Genomic DNA, 20,055 nt, shown 5'->3' with positions numbered 1-20,055 from the left:
TTTATCATGTCATTGCCCTTCCTCGCTTACAATTCTGCTTAACATCATTATCAAATTTACCTCAATATAAAATGAATCAATTTGAGATGATCCAAAATAAAGCAATGAGAGTTATCCTTAAATTTAATCATTATAATCCTGTTATGTCTATGTTAGTGTTTTGGGTATGTTATCTGTAAACCAAAGAGTTATGTTTAATGTGTAGGTGTTTATTTTTACATTAAAAAAAGCGTTTATTGCCAGCCTATATCTGTAATAAAATAAGAGTATTTGAAGGAGTCAGAATTTATTTAATTATCAAGTGATATTAAAATCTATGATAATCTAAACTAGTTTAGGAGGCTCTTACAGAAAACTATTTTATTCAAAATAGTTTTCTGCATTGTGCATGATTGTCTGATTTTATTTTTATACTTTTACATTTTACTGGAGGAAATATTCTTGGTTTTATTTTAATTAATTTTATAGATTTTATTGTACTTTTATATTTTATTATGTTTAACCCTAGTTCTTATTCCTCGTCTATTTTAGTTTGTAAATTTTATGACTTAATTTTATTTATTTATGTGAATATCTTCGTTTTATGTTATTAATGCAATTATATATTTGTTCCTATTATGCTTAGATTTTTGTTTTTATTCTTAGCTTTTACTTTTTTTTACGTACCTGTATTTATTATTTATTTACTTAATATTTATTATTTCTTTTGGCGTATTTTGTAACACATTTGTAGCAATTTCATGATAAATAAATACTATTATCATAATATAAATAAAGCTGTTATTAATTTTCCAAATAGAACTTTATTGAGATTAAGTTCAGTACAGAAAGCCTGTTTCAGTCTAAAAGGTTTTACTACCTAATAACACCAAATTAAGTCATGACAAAATTTAGCGCGATTCTATCTATAAAAAACCAATTGTTATTTCATGAACTAAGACCAAAATAGAACAAATTTAGAATTAAATAAGGTAAAATATAGAAAAATGAAAAATCAATCAACATTTATATTAATTTAAAATTGCTATTGGATAACTATTATTCTAAATTATAAGTCAGGATGTTAGAAGTATTTTAACCAATATCTTAGTATTAAAAAAGTGGTGAAGATAAGGATGAAGATACTCATACAAAAAAACAGCAAACATCTAGCGTTTTCTTTTAAAACATACGTATTTTGAAAATATTAGAATTTTGTAACATTAACTAGTATTTTAAATGTTATTGAAAACTTATCTCCACGTCGTGTTCATGTTATGTCGTGCTACTACAGAGTCAACTGAATTCGGTAAACCTGAAAATTTAAATTCAAAACATAGCCACAAAATTAACCACAACTTGTCGCTTTTTTACTTTAACCTTAGTTGAAAATACTAGTTGGCCGACCGTGTCACAGAACATCTTCATTTTGACAATTTTTGCTGCATATATTAAAATTAATTTTTGCGTCGAGTTTGTTAATTTTGACTTTGCCATAAACCTTGCTCTAAAAGATATATTATTAAAAGTATTATTAGAAAACAAAACTATTACTTTTTGTACATCTTACAGATCTTCATACTAATTCAAATAATCCTTTAATTGATTTTAATAATATAATTTCATCTCTATATTAATATAAGAACAGATTAGTTCTTTTGTCTCGGAGATTTCATTATTTTAATATAAATATTTTAAACCATGACAATCCACTTTGAAATTTTTTCATCGTGCGATCATACAACTTTCTTTTAAAGTTTATTGATATATGTTATTTTTAAATATATGTCCCATCATCCCAAATGCACCCCGCATTATTGCAGTTTTCCTTTTGATTCCTGCTATCTGATTTTACTTTCCTATTTCGATCTTATGTCACGGATGTACTAGCTGACTTTTTAAATTTTTTTGTTGTCAATAAATACTTCAATTTTGTCAATACTGATTTACTTTTGTTTTTTCATAGTTCATTTCCAATCCGATTTAAAACGATATATTATTTAGTTAATGCAACATAGTTTGAAGCTGATCTATATCGCTAGTAATCAGTACAATATCATCAACAAAACGGAGGTGATTGATCTAACTCCAGTCGATATTTATTCCAAAATGATCACACGGTAGCTTATTAAATTCGTCCAAGGCCAAGGTAAACAATTTGGGAGATATATTATCTTCTTGTTCTTCCCCTCTCTATATTTTGACCTTATCTGTTATTAAATCTTTATCGATTATTACATGCAAGGTGTCGTGCTCATATGTCTTTCATAATAAGAGTATTATTCATTGCTTTTATGAAGGCCCATTTCTCAACTGTGTGAATTTTTGGTAGTCAACAAAGGCCAAATGGGGCTTGTTCGTCGAGTGCAAGCAAACTAAGGGATCAGATTTATTACAAGAAATATGAAAAGTTAAAAAATTTAAATAATTTAAGAAGTACTCATGTTTTTAATGTGTTTAAAAAGTAAATGAATGTAAAAAAGTGGCGTAGCGCGTCTTTATTTAACGCAAATAAAGTCGCGCAGTCTCCTATGCATGTTTCTTATTGCTTGTTGCTATTGGCAACGAGCTGGCTTTTCAGGGAAGTAAAATTTTTTTTATTTTTTTTAAGCAAAAACCATGCGTCTGACGAAAAAAAAAACCAGGAGATTAAATTTGCTAAAAAGTGATTGAGGATTTTAAAAATAATTTTTATTTTAAGAAAAAGCAGTGGCGTAGTATTTTTTCACTAAAAATATTTAATAGAAGACCTATAGAAAAGCCACTGGCAGAGAAAATATTTTTTTTGCACATTATTTGCGTCAATACGCATTTTTTGCGTATTGACGCAAAGAATACATGTACCAAATTTCATAAAAATATCTACATTATTGTTTAAGTTATTATTAGAAAACTGACTTTTTTTAAAAAGTTTAACACTCTGTATCTTAAAAGTTAAGACGTTTGGCGTAGGGCATATGTTCATTAGAAATTTTTTTCTTAAAGTGGGTCTAGGAATCACCCCTTAAATCTTAGCACGTCTTTAGGGAACATCCTGTATATTTAATTATTAATTTTGTACTTTTGATACCACTATAAATATTTTTAATACCAGTTTCGCAATATACAGGGTCCTGCAACAGTGCGTCGGTCTTCCATAAAGCCTAAAAAAATTAGGTTAAAATTTTCTAACCTCTTAAAAAATTTTTAGGACCTGATAGCGCATATCTGAAAAAATATTTTGAAGTATACAGGGTGCTTCAAAAAAGTAGGGCGATATAAGCAGCATTTTTTTTAAATGGAATGCCATTATTTTTATTTTATTTTTAAGACCGTCTTAGGCTACCTAGTATACGCGCTAAATATGGCTGCTTTGTCATGCGCAGTTTGACTTCAATAATTTTTTTTATAAAAAAAATCTAAAAATCATTACATCATTTAATTTCATCTTGATACTAGAAATGTTAATTCAGTGTAAATATTGGACTTAATTGGGATTCTAGAAAAATGGGGAATTACTTTGACTTAAATTGTTTTCTTCTGTCATATACAGGGTGTTCGAAGTTAGCAATTATAGTTTACGAATTTCAAAGCTCCATTTCTCGCTTTTTTTAAATGGAACACGCTGTATATTTTTATCCATTTAATGAAGATTTAATACATGAACATTTTTTATTATGTAAACAGTTTAGCTATCTTTAGTCGTTTTTAAAATATACACGATAATTATCCGTAGATAATAAAATGTTTAAATAAGAACCAAAAAATCTGCATTCTTAACAAAATAGGTATTTTAATACCTTTTTTGTTGCCAAGCAAAATATTTCACCTATTTCTCTAATTTTTGACATTTTTGTATGTGTATTATCAGGTTAAGAATTCGATTATTTGAATTATCGTAACTTTGTTTGTAAAAGAAATTTGGAGTTTTGTTTAAGAAATCTAATCTGAACGAAAATTGCATACTTATAAAATGCATTTTAGCAAAGACGAACTTGTTGACATGATATTTATGTTGGGGGAATGTAAAAATAATTGCCTCTTAGCCTCTCGAATGTATGGGTCGCGCTATCCTGATAGAAGATGTCCAGAAGAAAAATCTTTTAGAAGGTTACTAGCAAGATTTCTGGAGACACGGAGTGTTTGTTACCCCAAGCAAGATAGAATGAGGCCTGTTACTAATCAGGAGCAAGATGTGTTATTAACGCTAACCGAAGATCCTCAGCTAAGTCTGTCAAATATCGGAGCAGCAGTTGGAATAAGTGAAAGATCAGTGCAACGAATTTTAAAAAGAAATCATTGTCATCCATACTACATCCATGAACATCAAGCACATTTGATTGGGATATACAAAACCGACTTGAATTTTGTACTTGGAGCAGAAATAAATTACAAAACGACCCCACGTTTTTTAATAATGTCCTATTTACGGATGAGGCAACATTTCATAAAAATGGATCAGTAAATAGACATAACTTTTATTATTATTTATCCGAAAACCTCCATTTTATGCGGCAGATCGACTACCAGCATAGGTGGTCATTAAATGTGTGGGGTGAAATTATTGGAAGCACCATTATCGGTCCCTATTTTTTTAATGGTCATCTGAATGGAGAAATGTACCTTCAATTTTTACAAAATGAACTGCCTAGATTACTTGCAAATGTTCCATTAATTACTAGAAACCGAATGTGGTTTCAACAGGACAGAGCTCCTCCACATTTTTCTCGAAATGTCACTGAATATTTAAATGTAACCTTTGAAGAAAAATGGATAGGAAGGAATGGACCTATTAATTGGCCAGCCATATCACCTGACCTAATAAAATTAGATTTTTTATGGGGTTTTGTAAAAGAAATTGTTTATAGAAATCCACCTACAACGGCAGTAGATATGGAGCAGAGAATACGGGATGCGTTTGCTCAAGTAACTCCACAAATGCTACATGAAGTAGAAAGAGTTTTCAGGAACGTATTAATTTATGTTTTGAACAAAACGGAGGACATATTAAATACTTATTGTAATAATAATAAAATGATAAATATTTTTAATATGCTTGTTTAATTATTATCGTGAATATTTTAAAAACGACTAAAGATAGCTTAAATGTTTACATAATAAAAAATGTTTATGTATTAAATCTTCATTAAATGGATAAAAAATATACAGGGTGTTCCATTTTAAAAAAGCGAGAAATGGAGCTTTGGAAAATTCGTAAAATATGATTGCTAACTACGAACACCCTGTATATGACAGAAGGAAACAATTTAAGTCAAAGTAATTCTCCATTCTTCTAGAATCCCAATTAAGTCCAATATTGACATTGAATTAACATTTCTAGTATCAAGATGAAATTAAATGATGTAATAATTTTTAGATTTTTTTTATAAAAAAAAAATTTGCATGACAAATTTATGCATCCATATTTAGCGCATATACTAGGTAGCCTAAGGCGGTCTTAAAAATAAAATAAAAAGAATGGCATTCCATTTTAAAAAAATGCTGCTTATATCGCCCTACTTTTTTGAAGCACCCTGTATACTTTAAAATATTTTTCAGATATGCCCTATCAGGTCCCAACATTTTTTTAAGAGGTTAGAAATTTTTAACCTTATTTTTTTAGGCTTTATGGAAGCCCGACGCACTGTTGCAGGACCCTCTATACGATAGCATATTAAAATGAAATGTTTATACTTCGTATTTCACCCTGTATAATGCGTACAATTATCCATTCTTAAAATTTAATGCTTTCTAGTTCTTGACAAAAGTGTATAAGTTAGGTTAAAAGTCATTTTAAAACTAAAATAATTATAGTTTTATAAAAATGAATTTTGTCCTCATTTTTCTATAAGACAAAACACAGTGTGACGTATCCCTACATATTTCGTGAAACACATACACAATACCCAGAAAAAATAAATGTGTGAGCGAGCACATTAGGGAATCACATTTTTGGACCTCTCTTCTTAGGGCAAAATTTGACAGGGGACCTTTACTTAAACATGTTGGAAAATGCAGTAGATCTATTAATACTTTAGATCATTGAAGACAATCCTCGTGAATTTAAGTTGGAAACAGTTTATCCACAAGATAAGGCACCGCCTCACCTTAGCTGAAATATTAGAGAATATTTGATTAACTAATAACCTAATCGATGGATTGGTCATCGAGGGCCTACCGAGTGGCCAGCCAGGTCGCTCGATCTTACACCTCTGGACTTTTTTTGTGGGGCTACTTGGCACAAAAAGTCTACGTCACAAAAGAATAATTGATGCATGTCGCAATATTGATAATGTCACTTTCCAAAATGTTCGTAAAGAGTTTTCCAATAGATTATTTTACTTTTTTGAAGTAACCTCTTTTTTTCTTTTTTTTTATTAAGCTGATTATGTCGATCAGTACCTTTGCTGCATATTTTGTTTCTACCATAAATTCTATTCTTTCTTTCTTTATCTGATGCTTTTGGGTCTTTTCCTTGGCACGCAAACTTTTTTAAGCTAAAACTTGGATACTCCTGGTTATTTGTTTAGAAAATTCATATAATTATGTTTAAATTTTCAGGCAAGAATACCGGTTTTCTAATTCGCTCTCTTTATTCGCTCTCCATTTGTTAAAAATCTTGCTATTTTTTTAGATTGTTTATTTTTCTCCAATTTTGGGTTGATTTCGAAAATATAGTCATTTTTTTTTTAATTTTTAATTTTTTACTTTATTATTTGGTTTTTGTCATATTCATTTTCTAGGCGGAGGCTTTCTACAAAAGGCGTTAAGGCAATATGAGTCCTCAGTATTTAAGAAAATAACTACCATATCGGCTCTATTATTTCTTACTCTCAATCCAAAATTTCCAATAATATCAGAACGGGAGGTGTAATTGCTTTAGTAAGAGATACTCGGTACAAGTTAAAAAATGTGCAATGTGCTGAAAATTTTGTTTAATTGTTGTCCCTGGCGGTTTCTTTATCTGGTGTTAAGCATTTGTGTTCTGTATTAAAATCATGCTCCACAAAAATAAGATGCTGCGTTTGTTCAGTATTTCGAAGACTACCTGGACCAAGTGAGAATTTTATGCTTACAAGATTAAAGATGTCATATTTTCCATTTGCACAAATCGTAAAAACGCCTACAAGAATAGTATGACACTAATTGTCTATGTAGTAACTAACGATAAAACTTTGCCATAAAGTTTATTTAACATCGAAAATCAGTGACCATTCCATTATTTCTGTTAATATTGATTATCAAAACACAGCATTTCCAAATATGACTGTTGTTAAAAGATCTATGAAGTATTATATTTCAAATGAACTGCAATGTCATATTATTAGTACACCTGGGAACACCAGCATTTCAGATGTCAACTCACATTCAGAAGCCTTCATTTAATTTATTATAGCAAGTCTGAACAACATATGTTCCATGATCACAGTAATCAGCAAACAAAAATTCCAAGATAAGAAGTGGATTAGTACGGAAATTTAAAACCTAATGAGTGAAAGGAGATAATCTTTATAAAAGAGCCATTTTACATCAAAGTGAAAACATATGGGCAAAGTATAAAGTAAGAAGAAATGCTATAGTGATTAAAATTTCAAACGAAATAGAAAGTTTTTCGCTTAACCATAGATGAAAACAGAAAAAAACCTAAGGAGTTATGAAAAAATCTCAAGACCCTTTTGCCTGCTAAAACTCAAACCCTACACAATGAATTTCTATTTGGAGCAAATATTGAGACCGACGAAGCAAGAATAGCACATTAATTTAATTATTTCTTTATAGAAAGTATAACTTAAATTCTTCAAAATATATCACAATCAAATCTCATTAGAAATACCCCAACAAGTATAACCTCAACTGATTATAGTCTCCAAAATTTGGAAGCAATATTAATAGCTAAGTTGAGACAAGTGGTTAAAAACATGAAAAATGTAGGTGGGGGCGAAGATGAACTGATGAATATAAAAATTCTAACGTTGTAAGCAGCTCACTTTCAAATGGCGTCTTCCCGGAATCCTGGAAGATATCAACAGTTGTTCCTGTCTCAAAGGTAATAAATGCCAAGATGTGTAGTAAGTTTCATCCTATAAATACTGTTCCCATGTATGAAAAGGTTTAAGAATTATGTTTAAAAAAGCAATTACTCCAGTTCTGTGAAAGCAACAAAATTATAATTGCAAACAAATCTGACTTTTGTGAACGCCACTCCTGTGAATCTATTATTTGAATATCTCTGATTTTTTAAAGACAATTGACTCTGGAAATCGTGTGTTGGTTGTGCTTCTGGATTTTAAAAGGGCATTTGAAACTATTGATAGAAATATATTGTGAGGTAAGTTAAAGCACATGAATTAAGCATAACGATTCAAAATGGTGTAAGTAATATTTATGTAATAGGTTGCAATGTGTGAAGTTTAACAATTCTATGTTTGAAACCGTAAATGTCAATGGTGGTGTTTCCCAAGGAACTGTTCTAGGTCCATTATTGTTTGTATTTTACATAAATGATATGGTTAGGGTAGCTGAAAAATCAAATAATATTTTATTTGCTGACGATACTATGCTCTATATAGTTGATAAAAATTCACAGCAAATAGTTTGTAATATGAATTTTGAACTTGGCAGTTTATTTAACTGGCTTTGTAATAACAAGCTAAGCCTAAATATTGCAAAGTCAAAATTTTGTATATTCGGTAGACGGTCAAAGAAATCTTCATTGAAAGTTTAAGTGTTCATGTAAATGGACAGAAAATAGCTTATGACAATGAATTTAAATACTTAGGAGTAATTTCAGACTCGAACTTACATTTTCAAGGTCATGTAGATTATACAGGGTGATTGATGGTACCTTAGACGTTTACGGAGAACGGAAATTTTTTTTTTTTGAAAATTTGGCAACATGGGTCCCAGTTGATGATCTAACGATTAAAAATATTTTTAGCGATGCAGCGTTGCCGCTTATACCAAAAAGTAGTAGCAACTTTGTTATTTTAAATGGAATACCCTGTATATTTTTTTATTTTCCGATCCGCTATCACTTTATGATTGGTTCTGTATAAGGTGTTCCTATACCTATCTTTAGTGGTTTTGGAGAAATTAATTATTTTCTTTATTTTTTGACGAAAACATAGATCCAAATAAATTTGTATTACTACGGCACTGAAACGCGCAGAACCTTGAAATTATAAACGTAATTTATGGAAGTATTTTACATTATTTTTCACTATGAAAATTTGTTCTACGTTATACAGGGTTGCTCAAAATTATAGTGAGTTTATTAAAATTAGGTGATTTTACCGCTAGATACAAAAATGGTAAAAAGTGCATTTTTTTAAATGGAACAACCTGTATATTATAACATATTCTAAAAGGAAATTAAAATCCCTGTCTAAAGAGGTATTATGTTCCTATATCGAAGTAGTTCAGTTTCGGAAATAAAAGCAATTTTCTGTAAAAATTGGAATATTTTGACATATTTGCTTTAGTTGGCCATGAAAGGTCATGATGAAACAATGCTATGCTATTGATGTTTGACAGTGACATTTAGTTGATTAATAGTAAATACGCTTGGGTGTTTTTTTAAAATAGTGACCTAAAAATTCATTAAAATGGAAAGAAATAGTTATTCAAATGAAGTTTTGATGAATCTATTTATTATTCATGGACAATGTGAGAAAATTGTAGCAAGAACATGCAGAAAGTTCAATGAAATGTACCCGAATTTACAAAAAATTGATAAAAGAAAATTTGTGCGAATACAAAATAACTTTATACAATTTGGTTCACAACTTAAAAATTATACAAGTTTGCCCAAGCCTGTAACGTCTGATGAGGACAACATCGTGAATGTTTTAGCCTACTTTCACGCATATCCACAAGCTTCCATCCGGAGTGCAGCAGATGATTTAGGCCCAACTTATTATTCTGTGCAAAAAAATCTGAACGACAATAATATGCATCCCTTTAAATATTCAAAAGTTCATCAGCTGAAACCGGATGATTACCAACGTCGCATTCAATATTAAGAGATACTTCTGACACGCACTCAAGAGAATCCAAGCTTTCTAAAAAAAATTATATAGACAGACGAAGCAAAGTTTTCTAGAGAAGGTATTTTTAATAGAAGAAATCAACATTTTTGGGCTAATCAAAATCCACACGCGGTTAAGGAAATGGGGTTTTAAGAAAAATTTAGTTTTAATGTTTTTTGTTTACTAAAAGACAATCAAATAGCTTTGTTTATTTACGACAGGTCATTAAACTCCCATAAATACATTCAGATTTTGCGCTCAGTAGTAGAAGATTTTCTGGAAACTTTAACGCTTGAAGATTATCGCACTTGCTGGTTCCAATTGGATGGGGCACCTGCTCATTGCACTGAGGAAGTGACACGTGAGTTATTTGAGAAATTCGATGACCGCTGGTTTAGGCGTTTGGGACCATGGGACTGGCCTGCGAGATCACCTGATCTTACACCACTTGATTTTTACTTTTGGGGTAATTTGAAGCAAATGGTATACAAGACACCGGTAAACAGTAAACAGGAACTACGTCAACGAGTTATCAATTGCATTGGTCAACTAGATCCCTCTGAAATACAAGCAGCGACAACACATGCTGTACAACGCAGGATTTTGAATTGTTTAGAAGTCAATGGCAATCATTTTGAAAATTTATTGTAAATTACTTATAATCTTGTATCATTTTTAAGTTGTGAACCAAATTGTATAAGCCCCAAATAAGTAATTGTAAAACACCCAAGCGTATTTACTATTAATCAACTAAATGTCACCGTCAAACATCAATAGCATAGCATTGTTTCATCATGACCTTTCATGGCCAACTAAAGCAAATATGTCAAAATATTCCAATTTTTACAGAAAATTGCTTTTATTTCCGAAACTGAACTACTTCAATATAGGAACATAATACCTCTTTAGACAGGGATTTTAATTTCCTTTTAGAATATGTTATAATATACAGGTTGTTCCATTTAAAAAAATGCACTTTTTACCATTTTTGTATCTAGCGGTAAAATCACTTAATTTTAATAAACTCACTATAATTTTGAGCAACCCTGTATAACGTAGAACAAATTTTCATAGTGAAAAATAATGTAAAATACTTCCATAAATTACGTTTATAATTTCAAGGTTCTGCGCGTTCCAGTGCCGTAGTAATACAAATTTATTTGGATCTATGTTTTCGTCAAAAAAAAAAGAAAATAATTAATTTCTCGAAAACCACTAAAGATAGGTATAGGAACACCTTATACAGAACCAATCATAAAGTGATAGCGGATCGGAAAATAAAAAAATATACAGGGTATTCCATTTAAAATAACAAAGTTGGTACTACTTTTTAGTATAAGCGGCAACGCTGCATCGCTAAAAATAATTTTAATCGTTAGATCATCAGCTAAAATACATGTTGCCAAATTTTCAAAAAAAAAATTATTTTCCGTTCTCCGTAAACGTCTAAGGTACCATCAACCATCAATCACCCTGTATAATAAGAAAGTTGCAAAAAAAGTAGGATTTATTAATTGGATAGGTTAAAATTTGTCAATGAATACAAAAATCACTTTATATAATGCCATAGCACTTCCGCATTTACAATTTTAGTCAATTCTTTTCTATAATTTACTCAAATATAAAATTTGTCAACTAAAAAAAATTTAAAACCGGGCAATGAGAACAATTTTGAAATGTAACCGCTATACGCCTATTAAAATAATGTCAAACGTCTTAAATATATTGTCCGTTTAACAACGAATTTTGTTTAATGTTAATGTATTCATATTTAAATTAAAGGAAGGCCTTTTACCTAGTTATATATGTGATAAGCTAGTGCTATTTCGTGATGTCCACAAATATAATACTAGAAATCGTACTGATTTTATTTTAACTCCTAAGTGTAACACCATTCAAATGCTTCATTCCGTGCTTTATAAAAATTTGCTAAAGTTGAATAAATTACCTGATAATATAAAATTATGTAATAATATCGGTAGTTTTAAACGTTTATTGAGAGTACATATTCTGGAATTGTAATGTTAGGCCCATGTTTTATGTTTTGTTCTTTTATATTTGATATACATTATTGTTGTATATAAGAAACCTGGTGTATATAAATATTTTTTGTTATTCGATTTACTCTACATTTAGGTTATGAGCTGGCCCCTTAATGGGGTATTTCTGGAAAACCGTGAGCCTGTTATTGTCCATGGAACAGCGGGACTATACCTAATGTCTCCCAAGACCGAGATACGTTGTTTGGTTTTCGGTAGACATAGACTACCTAGAAAAACATGCTGGAAATATCACCACAAGCCATCCATGCGATGCAACCTCAGCAGGACTATCGATTGTTGATAATTCGCTAATGAAGTGGAACACAACGTATAAAAATTAAATGTTTTATGTAAATTTCAATTACTTTATTACTGATATGTATGTAGCACGTTTCCTAAATATATATATAACATTATTATATAATTGTGCATACGAGATCAGTGCAAACAAAAGTAACTATAGCGGTAGTGCCTACTTAAGAAAAGGAAACTTTTTTTCGTTTCAATTGGTTTGTATTTTTAAACAAAACCTAAAAATCATTATTAGCGATTTCAGCTTTCTAGAAAAAAAACAGAAATTGTAATTAAATATCATTATATCTTCCAAGATATAAAAAACAATTGGACTTATCCGAATTATTATTTAACAAGAATAAGCACAAGATCTAAAAGAAAAAACAAGAATAAACATTATTCGGCTGAAAAAATATATTTTTTAACAAAAAAGATATATATACTTTTTTACTAAAAAAAATACAAAAAATAAAGTTGTTCCTGAGTGTAAAGTAAAATAATACTAAAACCTGAATTATGTTGGTCATTTAAGAAAATAAATAATTATGAGTTCGTAATCTAAGGCATAAGACATTTTTTAAAGAAGACATATCTAGTTCGTTGACTTCTATTTGTTTGGGGAAGCAATCGATTCGCCTTTGTAACAGACGAAGAAAACCATTAGCAACTTAGTGATCAAAAAGATAAATATAACGGCCGCAGCGTAATGTGTATAATTTATTACTTAGTGCGGCCTCGTTTGGTCGCTAATTCAACTTTTTTGTAATTTTAAGGTTTTATATTAAAGAATAATTCTGTATCTAAAATTAAAAATCGTCTTACCTGAATCCTGTATGTATTTTCGTTTATGGAAATTACTTAGTGAATATAGAATCTAAGTCGAACCCTGCCATAGATGATTCTAAGTTATTCATTCTACTAGAATATTGCGAAGTGTTCCTCCAAAAGTTGCCAGTTGGAGGCGGAAACCTGTGTTATTCTCCCATGGCTGCCAATGAAGGTAAATTCCAAGGACTATATCCTTTGGTTTGGCTAAAAGAAATAAATTTTATTTAAAATTTAGGAAAATATACATTGAAGCATATGACCTACTTGCCAAAGAGCGGATGCCATAATTGCGAGTGTCCATCGGGCATTTCTTCTAGTCCACCAGTAGTGCTGCCAACTTCTGGAATATCTTCAATCAAACTTTTTGCAGAAGCCGTTACATTATTTGTTTTATAAGGACTATAATCAGATTTTCCTCGCGATTGCATTCCATTTTGTACATTAGACAAGTCTATTGCCGATCCCTTTTGAAACTCATTTGAACCTTTCTCTAAAACAAGTTCTTTCGAAAAACCAAATGGTGGAAAACTATTTCCTCGCCTTTCTACTGGTGAAAATAGTTGTTTTTCAATACTGGAACTTTGTCGAAATAATTGGTGCTGTTGCTGCTGAAGAAATTGTTGTTGTTGTTGTCTCAACATTTTTTGATGTTGCTGTGCTTTTTGTCGTTCTTGTAATATATGTTGCTGTAGTTTCTTTTCCCTATCCGCATATTGAGAACTAACAACAGACTCTCTCATTTTCTTTTGAATATTAGGCGGACTTAACTGCTGCTGTTTACTTGATTTATGAGTTGAATATGGAAACTGAGTATCTAATGTTAAATTGTTGCTACTCTGAGTTGTTTGGGGAAAACTTCCAAAGCCCAAATATGAATTTTGCCAATTAGATGAATTGCTTAGACCTGCTTGGCTATATGTAGGAAGAATTATCGAAGAAGAGATGGATTGACTGGTTGGTGCATCTTTAGAATGTCTGCTAGCAATACGTGGGTTATATTTGCCCAGGTTGTCTTGACATTGAGGCTTCTTTGGAATATTTGGTTTTATATTTACCAGATTCATAGCATTTTCATATGAAGTTCTACTTTTCAGCATATTGGCTTGCATAACCGCTTCTTGCCACATTGAGACTTCTAGTGGATTATTTAAATTGATTGGAGGGATATGAGGAAATCCTACAGGGGAAGAAACTTTGTTTCCTAACATCATTTGCAATCCTGGATGTAGCTCATTTAATTGCGTCGATAGGTATGGCAAAGAGGATGCAGCGTAGAGAGCTTGTAGAAAATCGTTTTGATTTGAGTAGTTACTCATCATTTCAAAAGGATTCGGATAACCGGCCCAGAAAAGTGGATTAAATGCTGCTTCATTTGCTGCATCTATGTCACTAGCTAAGCAAGCTTTATTTTCAGTGACGCCTGCGGTTTTACTGTTTTCTGATTTTCTTTTGTTTGGAATTTCTGAAACTACTTTGGAGGATATTTTAACAGAAGATTTAATGTTCTCTCGTGGTTTGTCGTTTTTGGCACTATTCTTTTTACTTCCTTCTAATGCTGCCAAAAGTTTATCTTTATACACTACTAAAATATCATCTAATGCTACATTCTTATTCGTATGCCCACTAAGAATTTTCAATATTTCTCTCCTTGGATGCTTAAGAAGGTCTGGAAAAACATCCTTTGGTACCATAAGTGGATTTGGAATGTCAATTTCTAATAGCAGTTGTTTGTATTCTTCTAAAGGATCTTCTGTATCACTGGATGCTTTAAGCAAACTTAATAAACGGGGCGTATCTGGTGATTCTGCTATATTACTTTCCTCTTTATCTAATAAACTTTTAAGAGTTATATCGTCACATTTTAATTTTTTTAACGGTGGTTCCAAATTTATTATTTCTTCTGAACATGTTACTGTAGGACTGGCAGATTTGCGAGACTGTCCCAAATCCAATAGTTTACTGGCCTCCTTAATATTATCCTCACACGATATTTTAGTTGCCGTATTAGCTAGTAGTGATTCTAAAAAAATTGATTTACCCTTTAGGATCGAAGTGGTTGTAGATACTATATCTGGAGATGCAGGTATAGCAGGAATACCGCTGGGTTGTGGTGATTGAATGGCTTCTGAACTTTGGGATGGTGGTCTCTGTGGCTGTAGTTTCGGAGAGCCAGGTAGTTTTTTAACACTTAAATCAGTGGGTTCCTCATTGCTGTCTTCTAAAATTGACAACTCAAGTGGTTTCTCTGTGGGTTTTTTAATTGAAAGATCAAGACATTCTTCAAATTCTGATTTACATTTTTCTTGTTCAATCAGAGGTAGAGACTCATTTGCTGGAGTTGAAGATTCTGCTTCTACAAATGTGTCTTCGCTTGTTGTTATAGTGCACTCAGATTCGTTATTGGTGGTTTTAGCATCGTCTTCAGACTTAGTTTTATTTATATCTTGTGACTCCTGATCTAATATGATTTCATCATTTTCAGCTAAATTTTTGGGTTCTATGCAAATTTCGTTATTAACTATTTGGTCGTTTATTTCTAGATCAGTATTATGTATATTAGGAGTTTCCGACTTACACTCAATAAGATCTACATGTGCATTTACTTCAGTTTCACAAACTTCAGGCAAGTTTTCACATTTTGTTTTAAAATCTTCAGGAGGAGGATCATTTGCAATTTGTTCAATAATTTGAACATCACTAAAATCAGCATATTTATTTTCTGCAGATTCATTTTTATTATTGATAGTCACATCGTGGTTATCCTTGCATTGCTCACTTGGTTCAGTATCTTCACCAAAATGATTTTCAGAATCAAAGGCCTGAGGACTTTGCAACGATTGTTCTAAACGTGAAAGAATATCATTCATGGACATTTCATCATCGTCATCATGATAGCTACTTTCAGATCCAATACTTTTTTCAATATTTTCTGACAACTCTTGCTGGGAATTATTTTGGTGAGTCTCCTCAAACTTATCCAGATTGTGATTTAGGGCACTAGGTGCAGGCAGCGAATTCCAATTTCCTGATTCCATGTGTTGTTTAAGTTCAAGCTCCGCCACTGCCAATAAATTATCAAGCGGACTGACGTCACAGATTTTATCGGGCGTGCTGCACTCCGGGTCCGTGCGCGGTAACTCCTGCTCCGAGCCACTATTTACACTTTCCGTCGAAGCTGCGACTACGTTTCCCGACGACGGCGAGGACATTCGTTTTACTTGGATAGTATGGGACGGTAGGAGCGATTCTATATTTACATTTTCGGTTGTCAGCCAAGGGGGCTCGACACCGGAGTCAGTTTCCGGAAACTGAACCGAAGCAGAATGGCTTACTTTTGCAGCCTTCCTGCCACGTCGCTTATGATGATGATGGTGATGGTGGTGATGTTTATGCTGATGACCGGATGATTCTTGCGGTATGGAAAACGATTCCTCACCCGACCCCCGAGGGGCGGTCAGCGTCTCGGTACGCGGGATGGCGCGCCAACCGTGAGCGGTTTTCGTTAGTAAAATGCGATTTCTTTTGTCGTAGTCTTCGCATTTTACGTCCACGATGCGTGTGTCTTCCTGCCGGACCCAGACAAAAATCGGATTCACTCGCGGTGGTCGTTCGAGAGCAGGAGACAGGCTGCGACTCTGTTTACTAACAGCGGAAGAAGCCCGGCGGCGGCGATGGTGGTGGCGGCGTCGGCCGGGGGCTGTGATCGGTGCGGCGCGCGTTTCCAGACAACGTGACCCGGTGGCGGTGGCGTCGGCAGCAGCGTCGGCAGCGTCCTCATCGATCGATCGACGGGGCCGTCCGGGGCGTCGGCACAGGGCCGCCAGCGGGATCAAACCCGGCACGGGTGGCCGAGGCCCGCCGTTCATGGAACGACAACCGATGGAAGAAGCATCAGCATTCCCGTAACAGCAAAATGCTCTAGGCGGCAGAGTGCTGACTTTCCATTAACACAAGCACCTTTACACATTTACACACACATAGGACACGTATAAACCGGCCGAACCGGCGAAATTCCGGATGACGATGTCGCGTATGTTAAAACGTATCGCGTAACACCGAGGCTCGTCGATAGTGCACAACTGCTGAACCCCTCTGAAATTTGCGTAGAGTTTGTTGGCCTGAGGGGCGGTCGTTACCACACCACACCTTATGTTAGCACGCCTTTGTGCGCATCGAAGATCTTTTTACTGGCGAACCCGATAACAGGCGCCCCCTACTGTACGTGAACGGAAATAACGCGTGCTAGATTTTAACCTTGAGCTTTAGCTGCTAGGTTGGTCAAAGACATGAAGGGGTGTAACCTGTAATTCGAGGTGTATCTTTATTTCTGCTGTACGGGTACTCGCTCGGTATGGTATAATAAATTCTTAGGCTATGCAAAAGATTTTTATTTAGATATTATCACTTCAGCAGTGGCGGCTCGTGAGTTTGGTTTTGAAAGGGGCGTAAAAATAATACTTGGATACCCAATATATAAATGTTGAAATTTAAAATGTGCCTATTATAGGTACCTAGGTTTTTTCTATTTTATTTTTAGCGATTTCAAGCTATGGATTTAGCCAATTTTAATACGAGGTATTACAAAATTCGCTGCACATATTTTAAGAACGTATTGTTGGAGTCAATATAAGATTTTTTTTGATATAAACAGGTGTTCTAAAATGATCCCCCTCAGACCTACAGCCCGTGAAAATGGCGTGATGAAAATCGATTATTTAGAGCTATGACTATAGTTATGCATCTATAAAATTATTTCAATAATACAATTAGTTATACAATTAGGTCCTGAAAATTTGCACCCAATGTACCCAATGTTTGGATGCTCTATTCATTTTCCGTTCCAAAAATGACGTGGAGGATTCAGGGGCGTTTCCCCTTTTGGTAGGGCCTATCTTATATATCCGATACAAAAATTAAAAATCTAGCAACACCATCTATTTAGCCGTGAAAAAATTAGAAATGTTGGTATCTTGCATTCATTTTGGTATCTTCGATACCTACAACTAACCGTTTTTGAGTAAATCGCCGATAAACGGAAGGGGAGCATTATTAAACCTGATTAAGCTATCAAATTAGCAAAAACGATGTGACAAGCAATCTAATTGTAATGAGAAAATTAAGGAAACGATAGATTTATATTTTTTTATGGCTAACTAGATGGTGTTCTAGATTTTCAAAATTCTTATCGGAAACCTAAGGTATGGGTTGGGTTGGGTTGCATCATAAGAGTAAACTCCCCTGAAGCTGAGTTTACACCATGTCTAGGACTAAAAATGCTAAAAGCACTCAAAAAACTCAAAGAAAAACAACTTGCATATTTTCAAAAGATTTTAGGTAAAATTGTAGTCGGTGTTTAAAATAATCAATTTTCTTCAAGCAATTTGCGCAGGCTATAGCTCGGAGAGCATTTTAGAACATATGTTTTGAGAAAAAAAAGTCTTATTTTGACTCTAAAAAATACGCTCTTAAAATAAATGCACCGAATTTTGTGTAATTTAATATAAAATTTAATATAAAACAAGACCCCTATATAATAACCCCTGTGTAATTTTAAAAAACACAAATTTCATTAATTTACATTTTTAGTATGGACAACAAATTTTATTGCTTTACGTTGATATTATATAATACAGATCAAATTCTTTACAAGAAATTGAAATTTGGGTCCATAGAAAACAACAAATCAATTCTTCATCGAAACTATGTCAGGCAGTTGAATGTATTCAATCATCTCACAGAGAGAAAAGAGATACTTGCAAGGCTGCAAGTCAACTCCCTGGACGTTTTTTTATTTTGTTGAGAAAATTTAGTGCACTCAAAGAGAAAAAAGGATAGTTACAGTTTCCAGTTCAGTTGCCTGGAAGGATAATTTGATTTCTTCCGGCAGTTGAATGAATTCAATCAATTTATATTAAATCATTAAATATATAAAATTTCAGATATTTTCTTAAGTTACTAACAAGGGAACATTTTTATTTATATTCTTCGACCACTTATAAACCAGCACTGTAAAAGTGGTAAGTCTTAATGAGAATTATCACTTTTATGATAGTTGGGAAAGTTATCAAAAAGTTAAGTTAGGCAATAATTTATCAGCAAGAGAATATAAGTGAACATATTCCCTTTTCTATGACTAGGGAAAATATATAACAAAACCGTTTATTTAAACAAACGTTAAAAATAATTTAAGCCATTATGCCTTTTCTGTAACTTAGCTTATTTCATTCATAATAAACAAAATCATTCTTAGTGTTCTTTTCAATGTCTAAGAAAGAATTTGATAATTTGCCATGTCCTATAAGTACATTGATACGTAATTACGGATCCATTGGGACCATGTGATTTCTATCAGCCAATAAGAGACCCAAAAGGTTTCATGTAGAGGAAAGGTCCCTAAGGACCACCTAACAAAATACCTCTGTAAAATGAAATTTTGTGAACCAAATTGTAACAAAAAAATTGTACATAACTTTAGGCCTGTTATAAATGTATAGAGCTTACAAAACAGGCTAAAACCTGTTCCTGTGGTTAGCAAAAAAAACAAATCATAATATAGTCATTGGTCCAATTTAGGATGCTGGTTTCCTATTTTCAACCGCAAGTTCCCTAAATTGGACCATGTCTATGTTTTTTTATTTTTAATGAAAAAACGTTTATTAAGCTAGTCAAATACAGTACAAAACTAAATGTAATTCTGAGATTAATTTACTAATATACATATAAGCCTAAAATATTGGGTATATAAAAGAAAAAAATCAGTCACTGTCAGACTCGCAATTGATACATCCATAAAACTCAGTATTGCGACCAGTGGTGCACTTTAAGTGTGCCCACTTTTTGCACAAAACACAGCGTATCCACTCCTATTTTCCTGGATCAGATTGCAAAAATCGAGATAGGCAAAC

General features: G+C 32.6%; 1 protein-coding gene across 2 annotated transcripts in view; it reads right to left on the bottom strand.

Moving 5' to 3' along the window:
* Nucleotides 1-17,237, bottom strand: part of LOC126740257 (uncharacterized) — an 88,848-nt gene extending 71,611 nt beyond the window's left edge. For both annotated transcript variants that reach the window (XM_050446199.1, XM_050446198.1), the window contains exons 1-2: nucleotides 13,415-17,237; nucleotides 13,145-13,354 (exon numbers count right to left, since the gene is read on the bottom strand). In XM_050446199.1, coding sequence (XP_050302156.1) covers nucleotides 13,297-13,354; nucleotides 13,415-17,016 — 3,660 coding nt within the window. In that variant the 5' untranslated portion in view covers nucleotides 17,017-17,237 and the 3' untranslated portion in view covers nucleotides 13,145-13,296. The remainder of the gene's footprint in view (nucleotides 1-13,144; nucleotides 13,355-13,414) is intronic.
* Between the last annotated feature and the right edge of the window lie 2,818 nt (nucleotides 17,238-20,055).

The sequence above is a fragment of the Anthonomus grandis genome, chromosome 9 (assembly GCF_022605725.1).
Source record: "Anthonomus grandis grandis chromosome 9, icAntGran1.3, whole genome shotgun sequence".
Classification (NCBI taxonomy): Eukaryota; Metazoa; Arthropoda; class Insecta; order Coleoptera; family Curculionidae; genus Anthonomus; species Anthonomus grandis.
The sequence above is the reverse complement of the archived record's forward strand: the minus strand, read 5'-3'. Positions and strand labels throughout refer to the sequence as shown.